This window comes from Onychostoma macrolepis, chromosome 23, assembly GCF_012432095.1.
Source record: "Onychostoma macrolepis isolate SWU-2019 chromosome 23, ASM1243209v1, whole genome shotgun sequence".
Classification (NCBI taxonomy): Eukaryota; Metazoa; Chordata; class Actinopteri; order Cypriniformes; family Cyprinidae; genus Onychostoma; species Onychostoma macrolepis.
In genome coordinates, this window is record NC_081177.1 from 23,513,477 (window position 1) to 23,527,178 (window position 13,702).

General features: G+C 33.5%; 1 protein-coding gene across 3 annotated transcripts in view; it reads right to left on the reverse strand.

Annotated features, from left to right (window-relative positions):
* Positions 1 to 9,531: 9,531 nt before the first annotated feature.
* Positions 9,532 to 13,702, reverse strand: part of samd10b (sterile alpha motif domain containing 10b) — a 98,066-nt gene continuing 93,895 nt past the window's right edge. For all 3 annotated transcript variants that reach the window (XM_058762317.1, XM_058762318.1, XM_058762316.1), the window contains one exon: positions 9,532 to 11,522. In XM_058762317.1, coding sequence (XP_058618300.1) covers positions 11,500 to 11,522 — 23 coding nt within the window. In that variant the 3' untranslated portion in view covers positions 9,532 to 11,499. The remainder of the gene's footprint in view (positions 11,523 to 13,702) is intronic.

Sequence of the window (13,702 nt, forward strand, 5' to 3'; positions counted from 1 at the left end):
CAACTAATATTTTTACTTTTTAAAAATATAGCCTACACTGTAAAAAAAAAAAAAAAAATTCTCAAGTTTTCTCAACTTGTCGTTTTAAGTTTATACAACAAAAATTTGAGAATCTCCAACAAAAATAAGTTGAGCAAACTCTTTTTAACATTTTTTTTTTTAAGTTCGCTCAACTTTTTTTTTTTTTTTACAGTGTACTTTACTATAGAATATAGGGGTGTGCGATATGACGATTTTTGATCGTGGACGATAAAAATGTCTCCACGATCTGCTTTTGAAGAAATATCGTAGTATGGTGCTACAGCGCACATTCTATCAGCTGCAGTTCTTATTCCTCCGTCTCAATATACTGTACATTATTCGGATCTGCTTTAAAGCCTTGCCGGTTAAATGTTTTATTCACGCGTCGGTCTGACGCGCGCTTTTTCTGAGCCCGTACACCCGAAGCGCGCGTGCTAAAGCCTGTCAAAAAGCGCCTGATTACTGAACTAAGTTATCTTGTGCACTAATACTGTCAAAACACACAAGGTTTATGTATAGACTCCGTTGCTTATGTCTAAAATGAGCAAGTAAACAGCTGAGAGAAAACGGATGCGTGCCTCTGTATATTAGATGCGTGCATGTCTTAAAGGGGCAGTACTGAACATGCTGCCGACTGTCATTAAAGGGATAGTTCACCTTAAAATTTAATTTCTGTCATTATTTACTAACTCGCATGTTGTCCCAAACCTGTATTAATTTCTTTCTTGTGCTGAACACAAAAGAAGATATTTTGAAGAATGTGGGTAACCAAATAGTATCTGTTCCACATTGACTTTTGATAGAAGGAAAAATAAATACTATGGAATAAGTCACTGGGGACCAGCAACTGTTTGGTTTTCCACGTTCCTCAAAATAGCATTTATGTTTAGCAGAAGAAACTCATTTAGGTTTAAAGAAACTTTTGAGTGAGTAAATGATATAAATATAAAACACTTTTTATTTTGGGGTTAATTATTCCTTCAATGTTAATAAAACACCAAAACACAGAGAAAAATCACTCACTACTCTTCACTCTAAAAAACGTTGGGTTATTTACTGTACCCAATATCTGACAAAGATATTGACAAACTAATGACAAAGATTTTTATCTTCGCCCACTTTGGCCTAAATATCCGCCATTCTTATTTAATATATTGTTATCTTGAAAGGTTTTGTCTTTATAATAGGGAAATTAGTTTGGCTGTAATGCTCAGACAACTTGCAAAATAGTAAAACCAACATGACAAAGAATCGTGATAAAATCGTGAATCGTGATTTTTCTTAAAAATATCGTGATATTATATTTTTGCCATATCGCCCACCTAATATATTATACTAAAAATATACGTACAATTATACTTTTTAAAAAATAAATAAAAGTGTAAAATATGACTCTTTACACCAATAATGGTTGTTTTAATGGTAAGCATTACTATAAAATGCATTAATGTTGTTCTCCATGGATAGTTATTAACCATAGTACTTGATTACATTTAGTTATTTACCTTATTTTAATTCATAGAATTATTGTTTCTTATATAGAAATGATTTAATATTTCACGTAATATTAAAGTATTTTAATATTATTATTTAATTTTAAGATTAATATTTATTAAGTTTAATATTATTTTATTTATTCATTTATTATTTTAAATGTAACACTATTTTTAAACTTATTTTATTAATCATATATAAATGATAATTATAAAATAATATTTATATTAAAATTCTCTTTATTTGATATGAGACAGTGTTATTTTAGTATGATTTAAATACTGTTCTAATCTCTATTAATATTTTGAATTAGATTTTATTTTTATAATTTGTTTTCATTTTAATTTATTTTTTCAATATATAGTTCTATATAGTTTTTGTTAATTTTATTTTATTTAATTTTTGTTTATTTTTTATTTTATTTCATTTCAATTAATTATTTGATTTTAATTTATTTCCATTTATTTATTGTTTGTTTGTTTGTCTTTAGTTAACAAAAATAGAAATATAATAAATATATATAATATAAATTGTGTGTTATAAAAGTAGATAAAATACAGAATAGAAAATGTGTTATAAAATAGAAAATAGTTAATTCTCCAAGCAATCCCATTACCTCCCCTCTCTCTTTCTCTCCTTTTCTTTATCTACCTCTTCCCATCATATAATGCAGCTGAAATGAATGGTTATGGTTGAATAGGGATCGACAGAGCATAAATCTACTTCCAGTGGTGCTGATATATAGATTTGCGTGTGTTGCTGATAAAGCAGAACAGTGTCATAGATCTTGAACACCATTAAGCAGATTTCTGAACACTTGCTGGTCAGTTTACCATCAGGTGTTCACTTACCTTGAGTCACAGCCCAGTGACTGCAGCGGAGAGAACGGAGCGGCGAGAAGAGTTCAATGATAAATAAGATGACATGAGAGATATAGGCGATACATGGGTTTGTGTGTGTGTATCTGTTACAGTGATGATCGATCGTGCAGATCTTTCATCATAAATAGATGGAGTGTGTAACATGTGTTTTGTGGAGCACAACATGAACAGAACCCAGAGGGAAAGTGCAGTCATATATCACAATAGCAGAGCAGTTCAGGGATCTCAAATAAATGCTGCTGTCACCAGCTCACTGACAGAGACACATATGCATCCACGCTGCGCCTGACTAGTCCTGTATTTGTCCCGTCACGGACGGTGCTGTGAATAATGAAACAGAACATACCAGGGAAGCCTTGCTAAAATAGCACAGACCGTTTGTACATGGACCATGCTGGGAAATAAAGCTAAGCGTAATCTGACTTGGCCAGGCTGGGAGACCAGCTAGACCAGTTTAAACTTGCTAAAAGTTGGTTCAAACATTTTTCCCCAGTCTCCTTAATTGTTAGTACTTCAAAGACATAGATGAGTTTATGCTGCCTTCAAGTCTTCCTGTGATTTATTATTTATTTATTTATTTTTACTTCCTGATTTAAAAAAAAAAAAAAAACAGGAAGATTTTTTTTTTTTGCTTAGGCAGCAAAGGATGTGCTTGGCAGTTGTTGCTTTATTTTATTAATTCTTCTTTATTTTTATATTTTTATTTTGTGTTCGGACAAAGAATGATTGGAAAAGTAGTTACAAATGATCAAAAACTATTAGCTTCTATCATGATTCTCAGAAAATAAAGGCTTAAAGAAAATATGAGTCTGCCGAAGCTGGGTCAATGGCATGACACTCATTTTTGTCTTAAACTATTATTTTATGTAAAAATATACTGAAAATGCTATTCATTTAGTGGATACAACTGACCTGAAATCAAAATATAAAGAATATGAGATAAATACTGTAAAATAAAGGAAAGCCCTTAACAATTATTATTTATGGCACTATTATTATTTTGTAAAAAAAAAAAAAGTTAAATAGCTGATTATTAATATTTGAAAAACTTTTGTTTGCCAAAGAAAAATAAAGTGGTGTGACCAGCATGCAAAAAAGAAAAGAAAACCCCCCAGAAATTACCTTGTTTGGGTGTGATTGGCCAAAATTTAATAATATTTCTGAATTAACAATTCATAATATCTGTAAAAAAAAAAAAAAAAAATTTACCTTGAAAAATATATTAAAATCTTTAAAAAATGTAAGATATGTACTTTATACTGTCACGTATTCAAGATATAACAGAAAATATATGTCATTGCTCTTTACTTTAAGGTCAAAGTCATATTTCATATTTATTTGCATTGTCCTTTTTGAAATAAGCACACTGTAAAAACAAAATTATGGGGTTTTTATAGAAGAAAAAATAAGCAGCTACTGTGGTTAAAGTACAGCAAAAATTTAAACATATTTACAAAACAACCTGTAATTTTTACAGTTAAATCTAATTTAAAAAATATATATATATTTTAAACCCAGGGAATTCTGGGAAAGCCAGTTTATGGATGTTCACTGTAAATTATAAGATTATTTGTTCTTTTTCACTTCTACAAACTGTACTGTACAGCATTTTACTGTTAAATTACATGAAATGTCTAATTACATCCATTACAGTTTTTCACAGCAAGGGATAGCTTTAACCAGTTAACAGGTTTTTCAGTGTCTTTTTTTAAATGTATTTATTTTTTGCATTGCATATTTACAGTTTTATAAGTTAAAATTACAGTTTTGTTTTTTTTAAATTTGCATTTATTTTACAGTGCATCACTTCAAAGCAACCTTGTCAATTAGGCTTTAGTGCTTTACCATAGAGCAAGAGTTTGGCATAGGCCTAATGTCATAATAAAATGATGACAGAAGTGATCCTCTAGATTTTAGATTAGATTAGATTTAGACTTTTCTTGAAAATGGTTTAAAACCAAACCAGCATGAAAACAAAGAGTACACGGTACATGTGTTTTAAACTACATTCATAAGATTTTTCTTTTCACTCTCATTTGTCATGAACTAATGTAATCACAACACTGCATGTGGTGGCATTCATGTGCACTCATAATCATTCAGACATGAATCGAAGGCTGCACAGACTCTATTACTGCATTTCTGAGGCAGGATATTTTCAGGAGGCAGATTCGCTGCTAGTTCCAGGAATAAGACAAACTACACTCTGGACAGCGTCCCACCGCTCTAACTGCCCTCCGCACTGTCAGCTTTTGATTGGTTAAGCCATGTGGCGGCCAATGAGGCATAACCCCTGAGCTCCAGCGCTGTCAGATACTGTCATAGAATGTCACGGGCTGCTTATAATGCGCACATTTGTGTGTGTCTGTGTTCCAAACGCACAGATCATTATGCGGCTGCAATCCTCCATGTCGTGTGGTAATTGCCTCTCAAGGTGGCGGTGGAGATCGACCGCTCTTTAATTATCTGTTTGTGTGACAGCTGCTTCCACAAGTGACACTCAGAGACACAAATGTGCGGCGCGCGCCAGAAGCACGGCTCTGATCTCTGTGGCAGAACTGCACAGTCACTCAGGACTCTGGGCCGACGATTTCCCTGCAGGGAACAAAGGAACAGGTGGTGAAAGAGAGTTGAAAAGCCTGTTTGTGCTGATGGTGTTTGTGTTCATTTGTGAAGAAATGACCTAAGGAGGTGTTTATATCAGAGAGCGAGAGAAGTGGATGGCAAACGAGAGAATTCAGTGTCCTCTGATGCCATAAAACAGCTTACAAGTACATTCAAATCTGATTCACACAAGAAGTTCTTTGGATTCATAGACCTGAAGCTCTGCTCACTGGAGGAGAAGAAATCCATCTTAGGTTCTCACGTGTTGAATGTGTGAAGTTTAAAAGTTATGAGCAGATTGATGAACTGTTATTGATTTCATAATGAATGCCGAATTCAGAAATCACATGGGTGCATTGGTCATATAAAGTAATAATAAATAAGTGTACACCATTAGAAAGAATCTGTAGAAAAACATAATATCCTGGCAGAAACTGCAGGGCTGCAAGCCAAATCAGTCACTGCTTCTGATGGCCAATCTGAGCCTGTCTAATTTTGTGAATAACATTTTTCTGCTGGATCATAAAAAAGCAATATTAATTTTGAAAATGTAATATGTGATTTTGTGCATTGATATGAATACAAAGTGTAATGTACCAAAACATTTCTTGAAAGAAATATGCAAATAATATGCAAAAAGTCAGAATTGCTAAATTAAAAATAAATAAAGAAATAAATAATATCTGAATTGCAAGATTCTGAGAAAAAAAGTTGGATTTGCAATGTATAAACTTGTAATTTCGGGAAAAAGTCAGAATTGCCAGATATAAACTCAGAATTCCAAGAAAAAAAAAAAAGGCAAAATTGCAAACTCGTAATTTCCAATACAATCCAATACTCAATATTTTGAATTGTGAGATGTAAATCAGAATTCTGAGAAGAAAAGAAAATTTAAATTGTGAGATAATTGTGAGAATTATAGAACTCAGAACTCACAATTAAAAAAATTCAAATCTGAATTGCAATATATAAACTCACAATTAAAAAAAAAAAAGGCACTTCTGGGAAAAAGTCGAAATTGTGAAATATTAACTTCAAGATATAAGCTTGCAATTTCAAGAAAAAAAAATCATAATTGTGAGATATAAACTTGGCATTTTAAGAAAAGGTCAGAATTGTGAGATGTTAACTCATAGTTCTGAGACAAGTCAAAATTGTGAGATATAAACTCTCTGAACAGCTTTTTAAATTTGTTGTGGAAATGGTCTTCTATAGCTACAACATGGAAGGCTAATTCTTTAAAGGGATCAAATTTACCAACAAATTGCTACATAAGGGTTACAAAGACTGTCCAATTCATCAAGCACATAAACTCCTTTTCTTACGTCAGCAACTTATGTTTCTTAAGCACACAACAGTTCAAAACTCACGTTTGAGGTATGCATGTGTGTAATTTATTCTAAAACCCATTGAAAACTCAGAAGGGAATCCATGGCTCAAAAATGCTAATTCTGTTACGGGTTTTAGGATACAAACCGAACAGCTCTATTGAGTATTGAATGCTTTCGAGAGGCTTTAGAAGCGGTTTCAAATCCTGCAAATGAGAAGGGGAGAAATAATGGATGCGGGCCAGATGCACGCAGCGGGAAATAAACTGGTGATTAAAGGAATGTGGAGGAGTTAGAGGAAAATCATAAAAAATGGCTTTCGTTTAAAACCTAGTGGGCTGCCTAACTAAACAGTGTTTTTGACATCATAACCAGGTTTCAGTGCATCAGCCATGTCTGAAAATGTTAAGCTAGTGGACTAGTGAACTAAAAACAAACAAAGGAACAATAGAAAAACATGTTTGAGATGGATATAGTTAAGCTAAAAGTGATATTCTTCAGAGTTTTTGCCGTGGGTCTGCTGAAGTGAATCAGCTCTCTGTTGTGTGACTAGGAGAAGCTTGAGGTATTCAGACACACGGCTCACAGAGGTCCTTCATGAATAAAATAGCACGGTGACTAACTCTCCTCCATCTCAGTCCGCAATGCACCTGTGTGGGGAGATCCAGCTCAGCAGGAGCGGACAGAACACCTGTGGATGTGAGAGAGAGAGAGAGACAGACAAACAGAGGAGTTCTGGTGCTCCAGACGGATAGATTCTCTGATGGTGGAAGCAACTCAAAGAACTTTTTCTGTTTTTGTACATCACATTGTATAAGAATAGTCTGCATTAAGAGGATAGTTCACCCAAAAATGAAAATTATGTCATTAATTACTCACCCTCATGTCGCTCCAAACCCCTAAGACCTTCGTTCATCCTCGAAACTAAAATTAAGACATTTCTGATGAAATATAAGAGCTTTCTGACCCTCCATAGACAGCAATGCAACTGAAATGTTCCTAGACCCAGAAAGGTACACTGTAAAAAAAAAAAAAAAAAAAAAATCTGTAAAATTTACGGTAAAAAACTGGCAGCTGTGGTTGCAAGAATTTTACCGTAAAACGTATGGTAGCAAAATTTTAGGTTTTTCAGATTTAACTTAAATTAACATTTAAAAACCGTATTTCATTAACTAATTTAATGTTAATATACCAACACACATGATACTGAAATAATGCAATTAACATTAATTGAACAACATTAGATGTAACATACAACGCTAATTTACAAAACTGGTAAGAGAAAATAAGAAACTAGTTATTTCAAAGAAAAGACATCAAATGTGAAATGTAATGCAGGGAATGTCAATTTATGTTTTTTCACTGTAAATTATATATTCTTTTTCACTTCCAAAAACTGTACATTACTGTAAAATTACATGTAATGTCCAAGACAGTTTTTCATCATATATAGTAGGGGAACTTACTGTTAACCAGTTAATAGGTTTTTACTGTAGCATACTGTAGTCTTTTTCTGTTAAAATCACAGTCATTTTTTTACAGTGTAGTAAGGACATCGATTAAATAGTTCACCTAACATCAGTGATTCAACCGTGAATGTTGACGCTACGAGAATACTTTCTGTGTGAAAATAAAACTAAAATAGTGACTTTATTCAACAATTTCTTCTCTTCCATGTCAGTTTTCAACACGCGTTCACAACATTACGATGCATGTGTGTGTATTCCTCTGCACAAGGTGCAGTCGTTATTTTTGTTTTCTTTGCACACAAAAAGTATTCTCATAGCGTCATAAAATTATGGTTGAACCACTGATGTCATTTTGTTGATGTTCTTGGTACCTTTCTGGGGCTTGATTTGTGTTCAGAAAATGAACAAAGGTCTTACAGGTTTGGAAGGACATGAGGGTAATTAATGACAGAATTTTCATTTTTAGGTGAACTTTCCTTTTAAGGCTTAAATCTCAACAGAAAATGTTGCTATATGGAGCATTACTGTTGTTTTTTTTTTTTTTTTTCTTTTATCTTTTTTTTTTTAACAAATCAGTATTTTTGGAACTTAACGTTCTCACTTTCATGCACTGATTATATTTCATTCACTGAAATATCTCTGTTTTTTAAGCAGGTGATGTATAAATAAAACGGAAAAAAATAAATAAATAAATAAAAATACTGTATATATATATATATATATATATATATATATATAAATTAAACATCTTGTTTCTGAAAAAGGTCTTGAAGGAATGATTTAGTGACTAGCAACAAGCGGATCACACGTAACCTGTAAAAAGAATAATTAAGCAAATCTTTGAACATATGAATCTTTTTGGTGAACAAATTCAAAATATTTGAGTTAAATTTCTACAGTTATGAGACATTATATCTGAAAAAAAGCTAAAGCAGCAAGCATGTTACACTACCATTCAAAGGTTTGGAGCTCAGTAGGATTTTTCGAAATAAATAAATAATTTTATTAGGCAAAGATTCAAGTATAATATTAAGTAAAATTAAAAGTATTATAATATTCAACTATAAATTAATCAAATGTAACATCAGACACAATGTTACAAAAGATTTCTATTTCAAATAAATGCTGATCTTAGCAAATTTCATAGAATCCTGAAAAAAATACATCAACATTTCCAGAAAAACATTAAAGATCTCAATTGTTTTCATCATTGATAATAATAATAAATGTTTCTTGAGCAGCAAATCAGCATATTAGAATGATTTCTGAAGGATCATGTGACACTGAAGACTGGAGTAATGATGCTGAAAATTCAGCTTTATATCACAGGAATAAAATATATTACAATAAAACACAAACTGTCATATTTCACAATATTACTCTTTTTTACTGTATTTTTATTTTAAGGGGAAAAAATCCAAAAACATTCCAAAAGACAAATTTTTCCAAAAGGCTTATTTTAGGTACAAAAGCTGTCACTGGGGCAGTACCTTTTCAAAAGGTACACTTTTGTACCTATTAAGTTCAAATATGTACACTTTAAGTACTAATATGTATCTTTAAGGTACCAAAATGGACCTTTTAGGTACAAACATGTACCTTTTGAAAAGATACCGCCCCAGTGACAGCTTTTGTACCTTTATTTCTGAGAGTGTAGATAAATCTGACAAATTTGGGTGGTTTGGGCAATTTTAATAAATGTTCTTTACTTTGCATTTATTCCACTATACCATAATTGTTTCAAACAATAGTGAAAGACAAACTTCACATATGAGAAATCCGTATTTTGAAAACTTTATTCCAAAACACACGCATACAGCTGTCTTTGCCACACCATGTCTTATATAATCATATTGGTAGCAAGTCATTACATAACCAATGTTCATTTCCCTCGCATTTTTGCATAACTAGATTTTAAAGAAAAAACCCATTGCATGTCTGGGGAGAAAAAATGCAAGCGTGTCAGCGAAATGCTCTGGAAACCCATCTATCATTACGTCACATGAATTTCAGAGAGAATTCCAGCCTGTCAGTTTCATATAAACACTTATAACCTGGATGGACTGAATTGGTTTGTGTCACAGGGCCAAATTTCTGTCAGCTTTGAGTACATTGTGTAAAAGCGTTGAACGATGACTGGTGTCACACTGAGACTCCAGCTGCTTTGTAAAAATGAGATTTTACAGTAACTCAGACTAACATTCAACCTTCCTTAAACATGCCACTGCATCACAGTGTAGTTGAGTGCTGGAGCGTTCAGGATTCATCAGCACTAATAAAGTCAAAATCACAATATGGAAAGAATTATATTCTCCTGCAAAAGCTCCTTTAATCACACTAGAGGAAACAAACTGTCTCTCTACAGTACATACCTTTAACATGCCTTCTTGCGTTCTTGGAGATAACAAACCTCATTACTCAAAAGCCTAGTTCACACAGCCAGCAACATTTCAAATATGTAAAGTTAGCTTTTGGATTTATTAAGTTGAGAAACACAACTGCCATGTCCACACTGACCCAACAAACACCAACATTAAACACACTGATCCAATGAAAACGAACAACTATTTGGTGTTCTCTTCAATCTGCTGCTCTGCCATCACAATAGTTGACCTCAAAGAGAAAACTGACTGTACTTGAAGTGTGTTATAAATCTTGCAATGCAACTCCAAATTGATGTAGAACCTAGAAGCGTTTGCTTGCGTAGAGTATGTAGCAGACCTACATTTTGTGACTGTAAGGTGTAAGCTGATTTAAAAACGGTCTCTAACCGGTCTAGCCATGCAGACCTGTGGCACCTCTTTACATTATTGCTTGGACAACTGGAACAACTGGATCTAGACACATACTCTAACTCCAAGAGTAAAGGTATATTCATATTCTGATATATTCTTTGTATATTAGGAGAAAACCTGCTACATTGTGTGCAAGAGTTTAAAAGGAATGCAACTTATGAAGGAAACAGCAGGAACAATGTACAAAGCTCTTGAACGTCCTGAGAAGAAAAGCAAAACGATGGTTGGTTTTTAGGTGTGTGCATCTGATGTTATTAACATTCATTGATCATTTTTAAACAAATTGTCCAGTTTCAAATCATGTAGTTGTTGTTTTTGTCAGTGTGAACATCCCTTTAGCTTGAATGGGAATATATTGGATAATCAAACTTCATGCCTTACTCTATATCTATTTCTCTGCAAATGAAATGATACAATCTATCGTGAGAGGTAGGAGAAGGAATTGTCTGTTCCCACACAGGATTTCTTCAGCATTGCATCTACGTCCATGTTGAGCGAGTGATGCTGGGTCTGTCAGACATCCCAACACTAGATGAGATGAATCGCTCCTTAACATGATCTGAGATCAATGTTCAACTTCAGATTTGGAGTCAACTTCTTGAAAGTCAACGTCTTGATCCAATCCGTATGCTCACTATTGTCTGACAGAGCTCTGGTTGGTGCTCTAGGTTTTGTAGAGATGAGGTGAGACTTGAATCTTTTCACTATATTACAGTTTTAGAGTCCGACTTTGTCCTTTTGAGTCCCATTCAGATTTGCATGAAAAGACGGTCCTGTCTGTTAAAATTGGTGTTGAGTTAACAGTCCACAGGCAGATTCTCTCTCTCTCTCTCTATCTGTAGCCATTTGGAACAAGTCCTCCCGTATCTGCCGGGAAGTCGAGAGAGCTGCCAAAAGTATAGACGAGCTATGAAATGTTGCCGAAGGAAGCTGTAAAGAGAGAAAAGAGACAAGAGAATGAAAAAGAGCATAAATTATTCATGTGATTGCAGGAAATACATGTGGAGAAGGGATGTGCATCACAGAACCTCTCTTGTTAGACATTTACTCACTATCCATGGATTTAGCTTCTTATCTATTAGATCCCTCTGTACCTTCATGTTCTCCCCTCTAATGCTCGTCTTATCATGGAGAAATTCAGAGCTTTAAAAACACTCATAAATGTGTATCATGTGCACACTTCAGATCTGAAGGCAGCAGCAACATTATACTGCCTTTATAGATGCCTTCCTTTGTACACAATCCTAATTTCATTTATACAAAAAAAGTACAGTTAAAGTTTGAGCTCTAATTAAAAGAAACTTTTTTGCCCAATATTTGAGTATGCAATATTTTAGGATATCTACAAGGCAAGTAAGTTCTTAATTATGCCCACAGGCAGACAAGTGACGGGAGAAACTGAGCTTTTCCAAACTCTAAATCAAATAATTCATATATGTTAAAAGCACACATTAGACACTGGTTTATGAGTTCATCTTTAGATCAATGTCTCCTAGCATTAAATCATTGAAATTACAAAAGTTTTGAAACAGTATGACCTGATTAAGCCTCGCTTGCTGACATCATTTGACTTTGCCAGTCTGATGGGCCGATAATGCCAGTATATCTTGAGCATGGTGGCCGAAAGTAAATACCACATGCAGAATTTACATCATGAAATGTACAGTATTTATTTTACATAATATCTCATCAGAAATAATTAGAACTTGATCTGTAAAAATAAACAGATACCAACTGTAATTCTGTGATCCTATTATTTTTCACAAATAAAGAAGTTGTTAAAAACAAATAAAAAGTAAGTAAACTCCATAACATGCACTGAGTGATCTGGTAAGTTTGTGTGCAATAGGAATAATAATATGTACTTTTGTACAAATATGTACATATTATTAGTACTAACTTATGTACTTTTTCTATTTGTCAAAATTACAACAATTATTTCAATTATTCAGAGAATTATTTCAATAACACACTTTTGATGTTTAAGGGCAGTACCCTTGCAAGGACCATTTTGTACCTTATCTACTCCTAAAACTGGCACCTAAGAGTAGTAATATACCCTTAAGCTACTATTATGCAAGTTTTAGGGATAAATAAGATACAAATATGTACCTTTGAGGGCACTCAAAGGTACATATTTGCACTTTTATATGCACTTTTTTCTAAAGGTGTATTTTACCTCACATATGTGCCTGACACCAATGTGTATTGCTTCTTTTGCTAAAATGACAATGTCTTTTGTCTCATTTAACTGATTTTATATTTAACTGACTCCCATTTGTACAGTCGCCTATTACGCATTGCAATTTCTTCCATTCATAATTTGTGTGATGCACATAGTTGCTGTCTATTGGATTTCAACACAGCCAGTCAGTTAGGAGGATAGCCATATGTAGGCACTAATCTCAGCAGGTTTTGGAAAATAGTCAAAATCTGGTTTGGATATTGTTCAAATTGAATTTGACTAGGGTGTACTTCTCAAAAAAATGCTTCAGAAACAAGTCATTCTTAAGATTCAGATGTGAAGCAACCATCATTCATACGTGAAGTGCTGCGGCGACAGACCGCCCAGATGTTGTTTGAGACTTTGAGTGGGGCTTGTCTTGCGGTAGCAATTAACATAACTCTCAAGAACATCATGGTGTGCTATATTTCTTATCTGTCACCAGCAGAGTGTTATCTGAGAAAAATGCAAGAAGGATCTTTTCATCAAGGGCAGAAACAAAAAGGACTAGACAAAATGAGATCATATCGGAATACATTATAACTGTAGCAGCCGGCTGTCTACTGGAAACACTGCATGATTTTTTATATATATATATATATTTTTTTTGTAATGCAATCAGTTTGTAGGGATTGTAAAAAACACTGATTGCAATTTAGAGACGTGTTTCTTCTGGCCCGGGCAATCAATGATAGTCTAGTTCAATCTGACCAGAAAGAACGTATGAATATGAAAGTAAGAAAAGATAAGAGAACAATGGAAGGAACAATTTAAATCGCAGGACAATGGACAATCAGAGACAAACGCATTTGAGGAAAGGAACAGGTGGCGTGATTTGTGCTTTGTGCCATCAAATAACACCGTGCTAAAGCTGGTGAAAGTCTGA